Below are 20,869 nucleotides of genomic sequence, written 5' to 3'. Positions count from 1 at the left end.
CTAGTTTTTAATCAAACCGTATGGTCTTTGCTCTTGAGCTATATGTTTTTTGTAAATGAATATTAATCCCTTACAAATCAAATATTTCCTTTTTGTTGATGGTTTCCTTTGCTGTGCCTTTTTATTTTTTTCTTAGAAAGGGAGTGTGGGGGAGGAACAGAGGGAGAGAATCTCAAGCAGACTCCCTGCTGAGCACAGAGCCTGATGTGGGGCTCAATTTCACAACCTTGAGATCATGACCTGAGTAGAAATCCAGAGTTGGACGCTTAACTGACTGAGCCACCCAGGCGCCCCTGTGCAGAAGCCTTTCTGTGTGATGTTCCACTTGTTTATTTTTGCTTTTGTTGTCTTTGCGTTTGGGGTCAAATTTCAAAAATCATCAACAAGACTAATATCAAGGCACTTATACCCTACATTTTCTTCTAGGAAGTTTATGGTTTCGGGTCTTACATGCAAGTCTTTCATCCATTTTGAGTTCATTTTTGTGTATGGTGTAAGAAAGTGGTCCAATTTCATTCTTTTGCAAGTAGCTGCCCAGCTTTCCAAACACCATTATTGAAGAGACTCTCTTTTTTCCATTGTATATTCTCGGCTCTTTTGTAATAAACTAATTGACCACATAAGCATAGGTTTATTTCTGGGCTCTCTATTCTATTCTACTGATCTATGTGTCTGTTTTTATGCCAATACCAGATGGTTTAGATTACTATAAGTTTGTACTATAGTTTGAAATCAGGGAGCATGATGCCTTCAGCTTTGTTCTTTTTCAAGATTGTTCTGGCTTTTCTTATTTTTTCTTGGCTTCATACAAATTTCAGGATTGTTCTATTTCTGTGGAAAATGCTATAGGAATTTTGATGGGGAGTGCACTGAATCTGTAGATTACTTTGGGTAGTATGGACATTTTAATGATATTAATTCTTGCAATCCATGATCATAAGTTATCTTTTCATTTATTTGTGTTTTCTTCAGTTTCTTTCATTGATGTCTTATAGCTTTCAGTGTACAGGTCTTTAACCTCCTTGGTTAAATTTACCCCTAAGTATTTTATTCTTTTTCATGCAATTTCAAATTGGATTTTCTTAAATTTTCACTTTGATAGTTTCTTATTACTGTATGGAAATACAATAGATTTTTGTGTATTTGTCTTTTTGTATATTTGTAGATCTGCATATTTATTCAATTTATTACTTCTAACAGTTTTTGGTAGAGTTTTTAGGGTTTTCTCTATATAATACCATGTCACTGCAAATAGAGACAGTTTTACTTCTTCCTTTCCAATATCGATGCCTATTATTTCCTATTCTTGCCTAATTCCTCTGGCTGGGACTTTGACTCCTATGCTGAATAGGACCAGGGAGAATGGCATCCTTCTCCTACATCTGACCTTCGATGAAAACCTTTCAGCTTCTCACCACTGAATACCCTGCTAGCTGTGGACTTAGCAGTTAGGGTGGGCTTTACTGGATTGAGGTACATTCCCTCTGTATACAGTCTGTTGAGCATTTTCATCATGAAGAGATGTTGAATTTTATGAACGACATTTTTCTGCACCTGTTGAGATGATGGGATGATTTCTGTCCTTTGTTTTGTTAATGTGGGGGTAGCACAGTGACTGAACTATGGATAGTGAAACCACCGTGCATCCTTGGGACAAATACCCTTGACCAAGTTGTACGATCCTTGCACTGTACTGTTGAATTCAGTCTGCGAATATTGTGTTGAGGATCTTTGCATCGATGTTCATCAGGAATACAGGCCTGTAATTTCTTTTCTTTTTTTTTAAATTTTTTATTGTTATGTTAATCACCATACATTACATTATTAGTTCTTGATGTAGTGTTCCATGATTCATTGTTTGTGCATAACACACAGTGCTCCATGCAATGTCCCTCTTTAAGACCCATCACCAGGCTAACCCATCCCCCCACCCTCCTCCCCTCTAGAACCCTCAGTTTGTTTTTCAGAGTCCATCGTCTCTCATGGTTCGTCTCCCCCTCCAATTTACTCCCCTTCATTCTTCCCCTCCTGCTATCTTCTTCTTTTTCTTTTTTCTTAACATATCTTGCATTATTTGTTTCAGAAGTACAGATCCGTGATTCAACAGTCTTGCACAATTGACAGCGCTCACTACAGCACATACACTACCCAATGTCTATCACCCAGGCACCCCATCCCTCCACCTCCCACCACACCAGCAACCCTCAGTTTATTTCCTGAGATTAAGAATTCCTCATATCAGTGAGGTCATATGATACATGTCTTTCTCTGATTGACTTATTTCACTCAGCATAACACCCTCCAGTTCCATCCATGTCGTTGCAAATGGCAAGATTTCATTCCTTTTGATGGCACCATAATATTCCATTGTGTATATATACCACCCCATCTTTATCCATTCATCTGTCAAGGGACATCTTGGCTCTTTCCACAGTTTGGCTATTGTGGACACTGCTGCTATAAACATTGGGGTGCACGTACCCCTTTGGATCCCTACATTTGTATCTTTGTGGTAAATACCGAGTAGTGCAACTGCTGGATTGTATGGTAGCTCTATTTTCAACTGTTTGAGGAATCTCCATACTGTTTTCCAGAGTGGTTGCACCAGCTTGCATTCCCACCAACAGTGTAGGAGGGTTCCTCTTTCTCCACATCCCTGCCAACATCTGTTGTTTCCTGACTTGTTAATTTTAGCCATTCTGAGTGGTGTGAGGTGGTATCTCATTGAGGTTTTGATTTGGATTTCCCTGATGCCGAGCGAGGTTGAGCACTTTTTCATGTGTCTGTTGGCCATTTGGATGTCTTCTTTGGAAAAATGTCTGTTCATGTCTTCTGCCCATTTCTTGATTGGATTATTTGTCTTCGGGTGTTGAGTTTGATAAGTTCTTTATAGATTTTGGATACTAGCCCTTTATCTGATATGTCATTTGCAAATATTTTCTCCCATTCTGTCGGTTGTCTTTTGGATTTGTGGACTGTTTCTTTTGCTGTGCAAAAGCTTTTGATCTTGATGAAATCCCAATAGTTCATTTTTGCCCTGGCTTCCCTAGCCTTTGGCAATGTTTCTAGGAAGAAGTTGCTGTGGCTGAGGTGGAAGAGGTTGCTGCCTGTGTTCTCCTTTAGGATTTTGATGGACTCCTGTCTCACGTTTAGGTCTTTCAACCATTTAGAGTCTATTTGTGTGTGTGGTGTAAGGAAATGGTCCAGTTTCATTCTTCTAAATGTGGCTGTCCAATTTGTTGAAGAGACTGTCTTTTTGCCATTGGACATTCTTTCCTGCTTTGTCAAAGATGAGTTGACCATAGAGTTGAGGGTCCATTTCTGGACTCTCGATTCTGTTCCACTGATCTATGTGTCTGTTTTTGTGCCAGTACCATACTGTCTTGATGATGATAGCTTTGTAATAGAGCTGGACGTCCGGAATTGTGATGCCACCAGCTTTGCTTTTTTCAAGATTCCTCTGGCTATTCGGGGTCTCTTCTGGTTCCATACAAATTTTAGGATTATTTGTTCCATTTCTTTGAAAAAGGTGGATGGTATTTTGATGGGGATTGCATTGAATGTGTAGATTGCTCTAGGTAGCACTGACATCTTCACAATGTTTGTTCTTCCAATTCATGAGCATGGAACGTTTTTCCATTTCTTTGTGTCTTCTTCAATTTCTTTCATGAGTATTTTATAGTTTTCTGAGTACAGATCCTTTGCCTCTTTGGTTAGATTTATTCCTAGGTATCTTATGGTTTTGGGTGCAACTGTAAATGGGATCGACTCCTTGATTTGTCTCTCTTCTGTCTTGTTGTTGGTGTATAGGAATGCCACTGATTTCTGTGCATTGATTTTATAGCCTGCTACTTCACTGAATTCCTGTATGAGTTCTAGCAGTTTTGGGGTGGAGTCTTTTGGGTTTTCCACATACAGTATCATATCATCTGCAAAGAGTGAGAGTTTGACTTCCTCTTTGCCGAATGGGTGCCTTTGATTTCTTTTCGTTGTGTGATTGCTGTGGCTAGGACTTCTAATACTATGTTGAATAGCAGTGGTGAGAGTGGACATCCCTGCTGCGTTCCTGACCTTAGGGGAAAAGCTCTCAGCTTTTCCCCATTGAGAATGATATTCGCTGTAGGTTTTTCATAGATGGCTTTTATGATATTGAGGTATGTACCCTCTATCCCTATACTCCGAAGAGTTTTGATCAAGAAAGAATGCTGTACTTTGTCAAATGCTTTTTCTGCATCTATTGAGAGGATCATATGATTCTTGTTCTTCCTTTTGTTAATGTACCGTATCACATTGATTGAATTGTGGATGTTGAACCGGCCTTGCATCCCAGGGATAAGTCCCACTTGGTCATGGTAAATAATCCTTTTAATGTACTGTTGCGTCCTATTGGCTAGTATTTTGGTGAGAATTTTTGCATCCATATTCACCAAGCATTTTGGTCTGTAATTCTTTTTGATGGGGTCTTTGTCTGGTTTGGGGATCAAGGTAATGGTGGCCTCGTAAAATTGAGTTTGGAAGTTTTCCTTCCATTTCGATTTTTTGGAACAGTTTCAGGAGAACAGGTATTAATTCTTCTTGAAATGTCTGATAGAAGTCCCCTGGGAAGCCATCTGGCCCTGGGCTTTTGTTTGTTGGGAGATTTTTGATGACTGCTTCAGTTTCCTTAGTGGTTATAGGTCTGTTCAGGTTTTCTCTTTCTTCCTGGTTCAATTTTGGTAGTTGATACATCTCCAGGAATGCACCCATTTCTTCCAGGTTATCTAATTTGCTGGCATACAGTTGCTCATAATATGTTCTTATAATTGTTTGTATTTCTTTGGGGTTGGTTGTGATCTCTCCTCTTTCATTCATGATTTTGTTGATTTGAGCCTTTTCTCTTTTCTTTTTGATAAGTCTGGCCAGGGGTCTATCAATCTTGTTAATTCTTTCAAAGAACCAGCTCCTAGTTTCGTTGATCTGTTCTACTGTTCTTTTGGTTTCTATTTCATGGATTTCTGCTCTGATCTTTATTATTTCTCTTCTCCTGCTGGGTTGAGGCTTTATTTACTCTTCTTTCTCCAGCTCCTTTAGGTGTAGAGTTAGGTTGTGTATCTGAGACCCTTCTTGTTTCTTGAGAAAGGCTTGTATTGCTATATACTTTCCTCTCAGGACTGCCTTTGCTGTATCCCAAAGATTTTGAACAGTTGTGTTTTCGTGTTCATTGGTTTCCATGAATTTTTTTAAGTCTTCTTTAATTTCCTGGTTGACCCATTCATTCTTTAGTAGAATGCTCTTTAGCCTCCATGTATTTGAGTTCTTTCTGACTTTCCTCTTGTGATTGAGTTCTAGTTTCAAAGCATTGTGGTCTGAAAACATTCAGGGAATAATCCCAATCTTTTGGTACCGGTTGACACCTGATTTATGACCTATGACCTTATGCAATCAATTCTGGAGAATGTGCCATGGGCACTAGAGAAGAATGTGTATTCCGTTGCTTTGGGATGGAATGTTCTGAATATGTCTGTGAAGTCCATTTGGTCCAGTGTGTCATTTAAAGTCTTTATTTCCTTGTTGAATTTTTGCTTAGATGATCTGTCCATTTCGGTGAGGGGGGTGTTAAAGTCCCCCACTATTATTGTATTCTTGTCAATGTGTTTCTTTGCTTTTGTTATTAATTGCCTTATATAATTGGCTGCTCCCACATTAGTGGCATAGGTAATTATAATTGTCAGATCTTCTTGTTGGATAGACCCTTTAAGTAGGATATAGTGTCCTTCCTCGTCTCTTAATACAGTCTTTGTTTTAAAATCTAATTTGTCTGATATAAGGATTGCCACTCCAGCTTTCTTTTGGTGTCCATTAGCATGGTAAATGGTTTTCCACCCCCTCACTTTCAATCTGGGGGTGTCTTTGGGTCTAAAATGAGTCTCTTGCAGACAGCATATTGATGGGTCTTGATTTTTAATCCAATCTGATAGCCTGTGTCTTTTGATTGGGGCATTGAGCCCATTTACATTCAGGGTAACTATTGAAAGGTATGAATTTAGTGGCATTTTATTGCCTGTAAGGTGACTGTTACTGTGTATTGTCTCTGTTCCTTTCTGATCTATGCTACTTTTAGGTTCTCTCCTTGCTTAGAGGACCCCTTTCAATATTTCTTGGAGGGCTGGTTTCATGTATGCAAATTCCTTTAGTTTTTCTTTGTCCTGGAAGCTTTTTATACCTCTTTCAATTTTCAATAAGAGCCTAGCTGGATACAGTATTCTTGGCTGCATCTCTTTCTCGTTTAGTGCTCTGAATATATCATGCCAGTCCTTTCTGGCTTGCCAGGTCTCTGTGGATAGGTCTGTTGCCAATATAATGTTTCTACCATTGTAGGTTACATATCTCTTCTCCTGAGCTGCTTTCAGGATTTTCTCTTTGTCTCTGAGACTCGTAAGTTTTACTATTAGATGTCGGGGTGTTGACCTATTTTTATTGATTTTGAGAGGGGTTCTCTGTGCCTCCTGGATTTTTATGCCTGTTTCCTTCCTCACATTAGGGAAGTTCTCTGCTATTATTTGCTCCAATATATCTTCTGCCCCGCTCTCTCTTTCTTCTTCTTCTGGGATCCCTATTATTCTAATGTTGTTTCATTTTATCGTAGCGCTTATCTCTCGAATTCTGCCCTCGTGATCCTGTAGTTGTGTATCTCTCTTTTTTCTCAGCCTCTTTTTTTCCATCATTTGGTCTTCTATATCACTGATTCTCTCTTCTGCCTCATTTATCCTAGCAGTTAGTGACCCCATTTGTGCTTGCACCTCATTAATAGCCTTTTTGATGTCGACTTGGTTAGATTTTAGTTCTTTTATTTCTCCAGAAAGGGTTTCTCTTATAACTCCCACGCTTTTTTCAAGCCCAGCTAGTATCTTTAAAGTCATGATTCTAAACTCTAATTCCGACATCGTACTAATGTCCGTATTGAGTAGGTCCCTGGCTGATGGTAGTATCTCTTGTTCTTTTTGCTGACTTGATTTTTTTTGTCTTGTCATTTTGTCCAGAGGAGTACAGATGAATGAGAAAACAAAATGCTAACAGGTTTACAACGTCCCCAGCAAATATACTCTATACAAATCAGAAAAGACCTGAAACCCGGGGAAAAGAAAGGGAAAAAAAGAGAAAATAAAGAAAAAAAAAAAAAGAGAAAAGATAAATACAAAAACAGAACAGTACGAAAAAAACCGAATATGGTCAAATATGATCAGGCTAGTGCATAGATCAGTGCCACACACTAGATTTTGGGCCTATTTTGGTCTGTTAGAAAAAAGTGCCTCCTAAAATTTTAAAGGAAGAAAGACCTATATATGTACAAAATAAGGGTTGATACAACGAAGGGATTGAAGATGACTGTAAAGATGAAAATTATAAAAGATTTTATAAAAGGAATTGATACGATAAGAAGTTGTTTGAAAAAAGAAGATTAAAAAACCAAGAAGAAAAGAAAAAAAAAGGGAGAGAATGTGATCATGCAGGAGACTAGAACAAAGCCATACACTAGTGATTTAGGGTATATTTTGATCTGTTAGAAGAAACTGTATCTCAAAATTTTAAAGAGAGAACAACTTATATATATATGCCAAAAATAAGGGTAACTACTATGAAGGGATAAAATATGACTCTAAAAATGAAAACTAAAAAATGTTTTTTTAAAAAAAAGGATTGATAAGATGTTGGTTGAAAAAGGGAAAAAGAAAAATTAAAAAAAAAACAGTTAAAAAATTAACTTCGAAAAACTAATGAATCATGGTAAAAAAAGCCATGAATTCTATGTGCAGTATTCCCCTAGCGCTGGAGTTCTCCCGTTCTCCTTGATCGGTAAACTTGGTCTTGGCTCGCTGGCTGTTCGTGCTGATCTTCTGGGGGAGGGGCCTGTTGCCCTGGTTCCCAAATGTCTTTGCCGGAGGCGGAATTGCCCCGCCCTTGTGGGTCCGGGCTAAGCAATCGGCTCGGGTTTGCTCTCAGGAGCTTTTGTTCCCTGCAAGCTCTCGGTACAGCTTTGGAAGATGAAAGTGAAAATGGTGCCCTCTCACGCTCCGCCTGGAGGAACTGAGAACTCGGGCCCGCTCCTCAGTGCGCCCCCAGACAAAAGCGATCAGTCACTCCCGTGTCCCCGGTCTCCGGCCGCACTCCGTGCTCACCCGGCCTGTGACCGAGCGTTGCTATCTCTGGCACCCGACCCCGTGTGTAGTCTCCGAACCCAGCAGATCCCTGTGGTGCGCTCTCCCGCACCGCTCCTCCCGGGGGGAGGAAGGGGAGTCTCCCCGGATCTGCCGCCTGTTGGGTCCTTGCTGGAGGAGCAGTGGCCCGACTGGGCCGCAGATCACAGTTTATGGCCACCCCGAGCTGAGAGCCCGCGCCTCGGCTCCGTCTCTGCAGCCGGCTTCCCCGCTCCGACACCTGGGAGCTCTGGCGCACTCAGGCTCCCCCGGTCTTTCTGTGACCCCGAGGGTCCTGAGACCACACTGTCCCGGGAGGGTTCCACCCCCCGCTTAGCCACTGGAGCGACGTCCCTCCGCGGAGCCGACTTCTAAAAGCTCCGATTTTGTGCTCCGCGGCTCTAGCACTTGCCAGAAGCGGCGGACGGAGGCCCCCTCCCCGCCGTCTATCCTCCCGAACATCGCCTCGGATTCACTTCTCCGCACGTCCTACCTTCCAGTAAGTGGTCGCTTCTCTGTTCAGAGAGTTGTTGCTACTCTCCTCTTCGATCTCCTGTTGAGTTCGTAGGTGTTCAGATGGTTTGATCCCTATTCAGCTGAATTCCTGAGACCAGACGAAATCCAGGTCTCCTACTCCTCCGCCATCTTGCTCCTATCCCCTGTAATTTCTTTTCTTTGCCTGGTTTTGGAGCTAGTTTGATGCTGACTTCACACAGTAAGTTTGGAATTCTCCCCTCCTCTTCAATTTTTTAGGAGAGTTTGAGAAGATTGGTGTTAATTCTTTAAATGTTTGATAGAATTCACTTTTGAAGTAATCTGGTCCTGGACTTTTCTCTGTTGGGAGTTTTTGCTTACTGATTCAGTCGCCTCACCAGTAAAGGGTCTGTTCAGATATTTCCTTTCCTCATGATTCAGTTCCAGTCAGTCATATATTTCTGGGAATGTATCTGTTTTGGCTGGGTCCTCTGATTGTTGGCATGCTATTGTTCACAGTGGTCTTGTGATTCTTTGTATTTCTCTAAGATCAGTTGTTTCTCCTTTTGAGTCCCCTCTTTTTTTTCATGGTGTGTATAGGTTAAATTTTGTCTATTTTGTTTATCTTTTCAAAAATCCAGCTCTTGGTTTCACCAATCTATTGTCTGTTTAGTTCTTATTTAATTTATATCCACCCTGGTCTTTGTTATTTCCTTCCTTCTACCAGCTTTGGGCTTTGTCTGTTCTGGTTCTAGCTCCTAGAGTTATAATGTTGAGTTGTTTATTTGAGCTCTCTCTTTTCTCCTGATGCAGGTATTCATCACTATCAGTGTCCCTCTAAGGATTATTTTGGCTGCATCCCATACACTTTGGCATGCTGCATTTCTATTTTCATTTGTCTAACGCTATTTTTGGATTTCTATTTTGATTTCTTCACTGACACATTGGTTGCTCAGCAGCATGTGTTTTATTCTCTACATATTTGTGAATTTTTCAGTTTTCTTCTTGTAGTGGATTTCTAGTTTCATATCACTGTGATTGGAAAAGATTTCTGATATAATTTCAATCTTCTTAAAGGTTGAAATCATCTGTGGCTCTTTAGTAAACTTAGCCTATTTATACATATTTTATTACTACTATATTTGTATTCATATTTACCTTCTTACTTTGGGTCTTTTATTGCCTTATTTTTCTATTATTTTTTTCTTTGTGTATTTTTAACTAAGAGTTTTTTGCAATTTGCTCTTTTTATTTTGATTTTTAACTTCACTGGTAGTTTTACAATTTGTGAAGTTTTTTTTTAAGATTTTATTCATTTGAGACACAGAGATAGAGAGAGAGAGAGAGCACAAGCAGGGGGAGAGGGAGAAGCAGGCTCCCGGCTGAGCCAGGAACCAAACGTGGGGCTCAATCCCAGGACCCCGGGATCATGACCCGAGCCGAAGGCAGACGCCCAGCCATCTGAGTCAGCCAGGCGCCCCTGTGAAGCAGTTTAACAACAGAGAGACTTCCGCATGTTCAATCCAGTCCTCTGACTCAGTCACACACACCATGTTCACTAGTCTGTATCTCTGTACTCTTTAGCTGCTAGTACTTCCCACAGAGTATGTTTGTGTAGATTCACATATGTATTTGCCTCTTTTACTCTCTGACTGCCCTTCTGAGATCACTTTAATTTCTCTTCCTGAAATATGTTCCTTAGAAATTCTGTTAGTGAAACTCTCTGGTGACACAGTCTTTCGAATTCTCTTCATATTACCACATCTGTATTTTTACCTTGTTCTAGAGAGATGGCTTTAGGAGGAACACAAAGATATACCAACAGTTATTCCTGTCTCCATAGTTTTGAAACTGGACTGTTCTATGTCCTCCTCTGTTACTGTTGAGAAATTTGTTGTCGATAAAATTGTCATTTCTCATAAGTGATCTACGATTTCTCTAGTTGATTTTAAGATTGATTTTTGGCAACAAAGTCAGACAAAAGTATATGATTCCATCAATCTGAAATTCAAAAATTTTAAAAATTAATCTATGTTGACTGAGGTCAAAGTAGTGATTACTTTTCCTTGTCGGGGGAGGGGTAGCTTTGAGATTCTGTGATGTGCTACAGGTTGACTAGGGTGCTTTAAATTTCTTGAGCTGTTGCTTCCGAATCGTATACTTCCCTGTATGTGCCTCATCCTTCAATAAAAGTTAACTATCATTCACTCATTATCTCTGCCTTGAAGCCCATCTATTCTTTCATCCAGAAAACTTTACTCATTGTTTATGTATTTCATATTTGTTAAATTGTTTTATTAGTTTAATTATTTTTCTTATTATGTCTTGTCTGCTTTTTCTTTTTCACAATTATTTACTAGTTTTTATCTGTTCTCATATAATTTCCGTAAAATTTTATTTTGTGCTTTATATATTTTTCCTATACATTTCTTGAATCATTCAGTTCTTTGCAATGACCTCAGTCTTTTCGAGTTTTCTGGGTTTTTTGTTTTGTTTTGAAATTTGTAACTTGGAAATGCAGGTATTTTCTATGAGATATTTTTTCTTTAATTGCAGCTCCTTATTCATTTTTGGTAAGTTTTCTTATGAGGGGAAGTACTCAGAGCAGAGTTATTCTGCCTCTGCCACAGGTGCAGCAGGAAACAGGCAAGGGTCTGGTCTCTCAGGATCAGGTGGGCGCCCGACAACCCGAGTGAGAACACACAGTGAAAGCACCCACTCTCAACTCAGGACAACGGAAACCTTCCTGACATGAAAACGTCAAGGAGTGGCCCACTCTGTGCCCTCCCTGAAGGCCCGCATGAGCACTAACCAGGTATGTAGGGAGCCAGGGGGGCTTGTAAGTGGGAGGTCAAGGGGACAGGGGAGAAATCACCTAAACAGATGATATGACGTGAATAAGACTTTCTTTGTTGCAAACATTCAGTGAGGATTTCTGATAGAGAAATAGTGTAGCAAACAGATGAAGTCAGAATTTTAAACTGTGTGAGGCACACACACTGGGAAGGGGAAGGGGTGGTTAAAAGTTTAGTTCAGAATAAACAAGGCAGCACAGGAAACCCCTCCAGTAATGGCGGACAGGAGAACGTGCATTCCACAAGGCTCGGCCACCTCTGCACACGAGGCTGCAGATGCAGCGGGGTCAGTGGCATAGGTTGTGAGAGCCGGAAACCCAGCCCTGAGGGATCCTGTGATTACAGAGCTGCTCTGAACTCTGTCTCTTGCTCAGCTGGGTTCAGTCCTGGGAGAATGAAAGCAATCTGAGCAATTCTGAAAATGTCACCATTAGAAATGGTCTAAATCCTGAGAGTCTGAGAATGATTCCAACTCACTTTTTCCATAGAACAAAGTGCAGGGCAGAGTCTGTTTATTCTCTGACCCACAGATGCATGACCACTTTGCTGTGTTTGACATAATCCACTGTTGAGTGCAAAGGATGATCGCAGTGCTAAATAGCATTTAGAAGAGAAAAAGCCCAACAGCTAAGAATGTGGAGCAAGCTGGCTGCTGGATTATTAATGAGATAATTAGTTCTTCCATCTGGAGAACCAAATAGATGGTCTTTAAAATTTTTATAGGATTTTGAGTCTTGAGTCTTTTAGGATTTTGAGTCGAGTCTTTTTATAGGATTTTGAGTCTTGAGTCTTTTTAAAAATGACTACCTTTCGACTCTGAGATTCAGATTCTCTGTAATGCGTTTTGAACAGCTCTGACATTTTGTTTTGAAGATGAACTGTTTGACTAGTTAGAGAGATTGATAAGCTGTGCATCCCTCTTTCCCCCTTTTGTGATGAGGAGGAAGATGGCTGAGGACATGCATTCACAGCACTGCGCACTGGGCACTGTGCCCACACCACACACTGAGCCCAAGGACAGAGATGGCTTGAGGCCGTGAGAGGGAGGTGCTGGGGAGACAGTGGGTAGGTTCTCCCCAACCTGTCTGCTCCTTTCTCAAGTGCACACCCCATCTCCCACAGACTGCATCACCTTTCCTGAGTGACTCCTGGGCATGTGTCCCACGCTCTGTACAACTCTCTCATTTAAGAGGAATCACATTAACGTGATCCTTGATAGTTTTAAAAAAAACAGCCCTCAGCAGACAATTCAAACAGGATACTGTGCAAAGTTGAAAAAAGTAGTGAAATAAAAATCTTAGGAAATTTCCCAGAAGGTAGCCAAATGAGAAACAAAAGGAAACATGGAGAAGTAAGGGCTCTGACTGACAGAAGGCGGTGCTTGAGCATGCACGGATTCCGAGTTCCAGGGTGGGGGCTGGAGGGAGGCCCGCAGGGAGCCGTGGGCCCTGATGAAGGCCAAGGATGCAGATTCAGCAAACACAGGATATCAGAGACAAAGAAGAGGCTGTATCCCATCACCACGTTGGAAGCTGAGCAAATGCCCCCGGACCCGCAGCCATGTGAAGAGAAAACTTCCTGGCATTGCCACTAGAAACCACAGACAGTGGAAACAGGCTCAAGTTTAGAGAAAATAACCCATTTTAAAATAACTTGAAACAGACTGGCCACCCACAGGCCTTGACTTCCAGTCAGAGTCCTTGAGGCGAGAGGATGCTGACTCTGTAAGAGCATCAAATGCAGGTGTCCTGATGAGGACAGGAGGCTGCAAACTTCTCCACGTGGAGCGACCCTAGAACTCATGACTTGTGTGGGGTGAGAGTGGCCTCACACACACAGCAGCAGCAGGGAAGTTACAAGGACAGAGTTACAAGGTCCTTGCATCCTTCCAGAAGGACTGAAAGACATATGTTTCTATGTTGTAAACAAAGTAGATATATGGAAAAAAATCAAGTGCAAGCTCTAAATAAATGCAAATGAAGTGTATACATTTCAAATGTGCAGAGAATTTTAGAAAAAAGACACATGAAAAACTTAAACCAAAATAATATAAAGATCAAGAAGAAGAGAAGGAGTATAGTAAAAAGGGACCAATAAAAATTCAAAGTCCGTGATCAGAAACAAGCTAGAATACACATCAGTCATCACCACACACTCCACCAAGGGGCACAGACTGTCAGACTGGAGTGTAAGAAATAAGAAAGCACAAAAATGCAAATAAAATGAAAGGAATAAGGGAACAAAAATGAGTGGAAACTGTTGTATGTGGATCCATGGAGCCAAAAGGTGGTAAAATGAACAATCTTCTGTTGAAATTAATCAAAAAGGAAAAAAAATAAACCCAACTGAAAAATATTAAAGAAGGCCTAAGATTCTTTCAGCAATAGGAAAGATGACCCCCACTATAGATCTAAATTTCAGACAGTTACAATAAAAATCCCAAGACTTCTGTGAAATCTGATCAGAGGTTTTAAAATCCACAAGAAAAACAGGGAGAGAGGACGGGAACAAGAGTGAATTAAAGGGAGGGAAGGCTTTGGCCTGCAGATAAAAGTGTACTGTAAACACGTAGTGACTAATGTGGTACTGGCTTCAACACTGACAAAGAGCGTACAACCGGGGCTCAGCGGTAAACCTGCGGCCAGGACACGTGGCCGAGGATCCAGGTGGCACCACGGCCCCCGAGGAAACAGGTCACGACAAGTGGTTACACAAGAAAACAAATCTGATCCCTATTTTTCCCATGTTTTACAAAAACAAATCTCATATGCTTTAGAGATATGAAGCGGAAAGTAAACAAGAAAATATTGTGGCTCAGTTGGTTAAGCGACTGCCTTCGGCTTGGGTCATGATCCTGGAGTCCCGGGATCGAGTCCCGCATCGGGCTCCCTGCTCGGCAGGGGGTCTGCTTCTCCCTCTGACCCTCTTTCCTCTCGTGCTATCTCTCATTCTCTCTCTCTCAAATAAATAAATAAATTAAAAATCTTAAAAAAAATAGAAGAAAATACAAGTTATCTTTTATGAACAAAGTGATAAGAAAAGTTTCCCTGAACCGGATTCTAAACCCACACAGGAAGACGTGGACGTGTTCAGCTGTGCTGAAATTAACTTCTATTTACCAGAAGATAGTGTAAGTACAACAAAAACACTAGCCGTAAACTGTGAGAGGTCTGTGACCGACAATCAGCAGAGTATTAGCTGCAAGCATATGTGGAGAATCCTGATGGGTCTGAGAGGGAAAGACAGACAACCTCATGTCCACATGCAAGCGTGGTGGACGGCATTTCACCGAAGACGAGAAACCAAAGGTAAACACAGAGGACGAAGCAAGGAGACCTCCTCTGTGATGGCGGAAATGAAAATAAATCCCCAGCGAAACAGCCATTTTACACACACTGTATTTCAAAGCATTAAGCCCCAAAAGATACCTAGCAGTGCGGGAGCCACGGGCCAGCAGGGACTCCCCAGTGCTGCTGGGAGGGGGAGCAGGTGCACGCGTGCACGCTTGCACGTGTGTGGAGGGAAGGCAGCATTTACTTTGGAAACCAAACACTGGCATACTCGACCTGTCTGTGGCAGCCCGGTTTCAACAACACACTGAGAAAAGCCCACAGCACAAGTCAAATGTCCACTGCTGATCAATAATCGATAAATAAATTGTAGTATATTCAGAGAATTAACACCACATAGCAACGAGCAAACAAAACACTAGACCCATATGCCACAACATTTGTGGATCTTAAAACCGTAACGCTAATTAAAAGTGTAAATCCCAGAACATTGTAACAGAGTAAAATTTTGTAAGGCTCAAAATGAAACGGCATCTTTTTAAGGATATACATATATACATATACACAGACAAAAACATACACATATATATACACACACAGAGCTATCTTCTGTTAAGGGGATGACAACAGAAGATTCAGGATGCTGTTTATTTCTGGGTGGGCCAGAAAATGGTACAGAGATGTGACACGTAGATTAAAAAGCTAGTGACAATATTCTAATTATTTATCTGAGTTGAGTTTGTGGCCTTTTGTATATTTTGCTTCACAGCTCACAAAGATCCTAAATGCAATCTTTAAATATCAAGAGCTACATTAAAAGGTTAAAATGAAAAACAATGCTATTTTCAGAATGTTATGTCTGAACACAGACCTTGTTCTCAGGTTCCACTGCAGGCCCAGATCCGGTGGTGTTAGGAGTGCAACTAGGTATGATTTCCGATAAAACATTCTCAGACTGTTTATGGGATTCTGATTTGTGTCCACTGATGACCGTGGACGAGGAGCCCGCATCCTGGAAGGAGGCTGCGGCAGGCCCTCTGTGCGGGGAGCGGGGTTGGGCCCCTGCGGGGGGAGGCCCTGCGGCCAGGCCACTGCCCTGCTCTGGCCCAGCTGCGCGGTTCTCTGGGCGTGAAGGGGACTTGGAGCATGATGAACACTCAGTGCTTGTACATAGTATCGTGCCTGCTTGTGGGGGCTTCTACTGATTCGGAAATAAACCCTGTGCAGCGTCCCCGTCAAGGGCGCCTGAAAACAAGGTCAGCCTTCGGGCAAACCAGAGCAGGACTGTGAGGTCTGCCTCAGAGCTGAACGTGCCCACCTGCTTGCTGAGATATAACAGATCACGAGTACAGCACACTACAATGTGGTGTCGAGGCCTCCCCCATCCTGTCCCACGTCTGTCCTCTGCATCTGTCACCACGCGTGACCTCTCCATCCTGGGGCGTCTGTGCTGACTGATACCCCCGCTAAGTTAGAGGAAGAGAAGCCGCGCTTACTCTGCTGGTGGGGTTGCCGTTCAAATGCAAGCCGCTGTCAAACAGTGGAGAGCAGGCCCGGCTGCCGTGGTCGCTGGCTGGCCCTGCGGACCCTGCGAACAAGCAGAGACGTTCACTCAGACAGAGCACGGGGAGCCCCGGACTAGAGCGCCTGCCATTTCCCAAAGCATCAGGCAGGCACCCAGGACCCCACACCCACCCCTCACGCGGAGTGTGCCTTGGGCCCTGTGGCCTCCCCCCACCAATCCGGCCTCAAACAGAAAATGGGGCAGATGGCGGGTGACTGGCCACCTGACTGGAGGCTGCAGTGCCGGGGCCCAGAGCCTGCATCCACAGGGCACAGGGGACTGTCAGCATGGGTCCTGGGGACTCTACCCTGTCCTTTCCAGCACTAGCATCACGTCGGCTGATTTTTTAAACACTAGTCCTGATTTTCTATTCTAAATCTTCAAATTCTTACTTGTTTGACATTTTCTGACTACGTTGGCACTGCAAAGTGCTTTAGTAGAAAACACAAAGGTGAAATGGATAGATTTGTGGACAGTGGTATTTAAAAACAAACACCTTGTGATCGGGCCAGGAGCAGAGGGCCAGGGCCGGGAAATGCCCGCACCTCACCTGCGGTCAGCCAGTCACCACTCTGAGCTAAGGGTTTCTCTTCTCAGTCACCTCCACCTGCCCCTCTGAACGAGGCCCCCCAGCTGGGGAGCCACGGGCACCTGCAGCAGCTATAGGGCAATGAATCCCATTCAGTGGAGCCACCCAACTGGCAAGGGGAAGCTGACTCTGATCTGTAAATCTGTTTGTTTACTGAGAGAGAGGAAGAGAGAGAGAGGAGTCGGGGAGGGGCAGAGGGAGAGAGAGAATCTCAAGCAGACTCCGCCCGCAATACAAAGCCCGATGCGGGACTCGATCTCAGGACCCCAAGATCATGCCCTGAACTAAAACCAAGAGTCAGAAGCTTAACCGACGGAGCCACCCTGGCACCTCTACAAATCTGTTTTGTGTGAGAAAAGCCAAGGCATTGCTTAAAAATCCAGATTTCTGACTTTCCACCAGCCTTGCTGACAGCAGACAGAAATGTGTGCTGGGCGATGCGGAGCTCAGCAGCCAGCCTTCCCTGCCTCCAATCCTGCCCCGTCGCTGTGTGACGCATGGGGCACCCGCGGATACACCTCTGTGGCATCCCTCTCCCGTCTATATAAAATCTGTGAGGACCTCACATTCCCACTGAACACCATGTTTCTATGTGCATGGTGAAGTGCGCAGCCCCCAGAACTCGGGGGAAATGCACACTGTCCTCCTTTGCTCCAACAGTGGTGCTCGCTCGTGTCTGACAACCACACTTCTTTCTTGCTTTCGACCAGCTGCCGACTGCACAGTGCTGCCCCAGGCCAGCACCGAGTCTGCCTCTCAGCGTCTCACCCTGGGCTCTCCATACTGGCTCATCACTGACTCGAGAGCAGAGTCAACACCTCCCTAATTCCCTGCACCCTCCACAACTCCCAAGGACATGGACTGATGGTTCCAGATACAGACACGGATGGGGCGTGAGGTCAGGGCTGCGGCTGCAGAGGACACGGGACTGATGGTTCCAGATACAGACACGGATGGGGCATGAGGTCAGGGCTGCAGATGCAGAGGACATGGGATGGATGGGTCCCAGGTTCATTCCCTGCCCTAGTGTGTGGCTGGCTCCCACCAGCAAGGACCCAGTATAGGATTGGGGTCGAGCAGGCAAGAGCAAGTATGCCTTCACGCTGTGGCTTCACCAGAGGAAACTGCTTGAATTTTGGGAGGGATTATGGCCACTCTAATTAAGTTTTTTAGGATACTAAAGTTTTAACTCTTTTTTTAAATAATTTTTTATTGTTATGTTAATCACCATACATCATTAGTTTTTGATGTAGTGTTCCATGATTCATAGTTTGTGCATAACACACAGTGCTCCACGCAGAATGTGCCCTCTTTAATACCCATCACCAGGCTAAACCATCCCCTCACCCCCCTCCCCTCTAGAACCCTCAGATTGTTTTTCAGAGTCCATCGTCTCTCATGGTTCCTCTCCCCCTCCGTCTTACTCCCTTTCATTCTTCCCCTTCTGCTATCTTCTTCTTCCTTTTTTTTTTCTTAACATATATTGCATTGTTTCAGAAGTACAGATCCGTGATTCATCAGTCTTGTACAATTCACAGTGCTCACCATAGCACATACCCTCCCCAATGTCTATCACCCAACCACCCCATCCCTCCCAACACCCACCACTCCAGCAACCCTCAGTTTGTTTCCTGAGATTAAGAATTCCTCATATCAGTGAGGTCATATGATACATGTCTTTCTCTGATTGACTTATTTCACTCAGCATAACACCCTCCAGTTCCATCCACGTCGTTGTAAATGGCAAGATCTCATTCCTTTTGATGGCTGCAAAATATTCCATTGTGTATATATACCACTTCTTCTTTATCCATTCATCTGTCGATGGACATCTTGGCTCTTTCCACAGTTTGGCTATTGTGGACATTGCTGCTATAAACATTGGGGTGCACGTACCCCTTCGGATCCCTACGTTTGTATCTTTGTGGTAAATACCCAGTAGTGCAATTGCTAGATAGTATGGTAGCTCTATTTTCAACTGTTTGAAGAACCTCCCTACTGTTTTCCAGAGTGGTTGCACCAGCCTGCATTCCCACCAACAGTGTAGGAGGGTTCCCCTTTCTCCACATCCGCGCCAACATCTGTCGTTTCCTGACTTGTTAATTTTAGCCATTCTGACGGGCGTGAGGTGGTATCTCATGGAGATTTTGATTTGGATTTCCCTGATGCCGAGCGAGGTTGTGCACTTTTTCATGTGTCTGTTGGCCATTTGGATGTCTTCTTTGGATAAATGTCTGTTCATGTCTTCTGCCCATTTCTTGATTGGATTATTTGTTCTTTGGGTGTTGAGTTTGATAAGTTCTTTATAGATTTTGGATACTAGCCCTTTATCTGATATGTCATTTGCAAATATTTTCTCCCATTCTGTCGGTTGTCTTTTGGTTTTGTGGACTGTTTCCTTTGCTGTGCAAAAGCTTTTGATCTTGATGAAGTCCCAATAGTTCATTTTTGCCCTGGCTTCCCTAGCCTTTGGCAATGTTTCTAGGAAGAAGTTGCTGTGGCTGAGGTGGAAGAGGTTGCTGCCTGTGTTCTCCTTTAGGATTTTGATGGACTCCTGTCTCACGTTTAGGTCTTTCAACCATTTGGAGTCTATTCTTGTGTGTGGTGTAAGGAAATGGTCCAGTTTCATTCTTCTGCATGTGGCTGTCCAATTTTCCCAACACCATTTGTGGAAGACACTGTCTTTTTGCCATTGGACATTCTTTCCTGCTTTGTCAAAGATGAGTTGACCATAGAGTTGAGGGTCCATTTCTGAGCTCTCTATTCTGTTCCACTGATCTATGTGTCTGTTTTTGTGCCAGTACCATACTGTCTTGATGATGATAGCTTTGTAATAGAGCTAGACGTCCAGAATTGTGATGCCGCCGGCTTTTTCTTTTTCAACATTCCTCTGGCTATTCGGGGTCTCTCCTGGTTCCATACAAATTTTAGGATTATTTGTTCCATTTCTTTGAAAAAGGTGGATGGATCCCCATTTTGATGGGGATTGCATTGAATGTGTAGATTGCTCTAGGTAGCACTGACATCTTCACAATGTTTGTTCTTCCAATCCATGAGCATGGAACGTTTTTCCATTTCTTTGTGTCTTCTTCAATTTCTTTCATGAGTATTTTAGTTTTCTGAGTACAGATCCTTTGCCTCTTTGGTTAAATTTATTCCTAGGTATCTTATGGTTTTGGGTGCAATTGTGAATGGGATCGACTCCTTGATTTGTCTCTCTTCTGTCTTGTTGTTGGTGTATAGGAATGCCACTGATTTCTGTGCATTGATTTTATAGCCTGCTACTTCACTGAATTCCTGTATGAGTTCTAGCAGTTTTGGGGTGGAGTCTTTTGGGTTTTCCACATACAGTATCATATCATCTGCAAAGAGTGAGAGTTTGACTTCCTCTTTGCCAAATGGGTGCCTTTGATTTCTTTTCGTTGTCTGATTGCTGTGGCTAGGACTTCTAATACTATGTTGAATAGCAGTGGTGAGAGTGGACATCCCTGCTGCGTTCCTGACCTTAGGGGAAAAGCTCTCAGCTTTTCCCCATTGAGAATGATATTCGCTGTAGGTTTTTCATAGATGGCGTTTATGATATTGAGGTATGTACCCTCTATCCCTATACTCTGAAGAGTTTTGATCAAGAAAGGATGCTGTACTTTGTCAAAGGCTTTTTCTGCATCTGTTGAGAGGATCATATGATTCTTGTTCTTTCGTTAATGTACCGTATCACGTTGATTGAATTGTGGATGTTGAACCGGCCTTGCAGCCCAGGGATAAATCCCACTTGGTCATGGTGAATAATCCTTTTAATGTACTGTTGGGTCCTATTGGCTAGTATTTTGGTGAGAATTTTTGCATCCATATTCACCAAGCATTTTGGTCTGTAATTCTCCTTTTTGATGGGGTCTTTGTCTGGTTTGGGGATCAAGGTAATG

General features: G+C 42.8%; 1 protein-coding gene across 1 annotated transcript in view; it reads right to left on the bottom strand.

The window, feature by feature from the left end:
• SNTG2 (syntrophin gamma 2) overlaps positions 1-20,869 on the bottom strand; it is a 218,106-nt gene that overhangs the window by 102,965 nt on the left and 94,272 nt on the right. The window contains exon 8 of the mRNA XM_035728728.1: positions 16,290-16,381. Coding sequence (XP_035584621.1) covers positions 16,290-16,381 — 92 coding nt within the window. The remainder of the gene's footprint in view (positions 1-16,289; positions 16,382-20,869) is intronic.

Source organism: Zalophus californianus, chromosome 8 (genome assembly GCF_009762305.2).
Source record: "Zalophus californianus isolate mZalCal1 chromosome 8, mZalCal1.pri.v2, whole genome shotgun sequence".
In the NCBI taxonomy this organism is placed as follows: Eukaryota; Metazoa; Chordata; class Mammalia; order Carnivora; family Otariidae; genus Zalophus; species Zalophus californianus.
The sequence above is the reverse complement of the archived record's forward strand: the minus strand, read 5'-3'. Positions and strand labels throughout refer to the sequence as shown.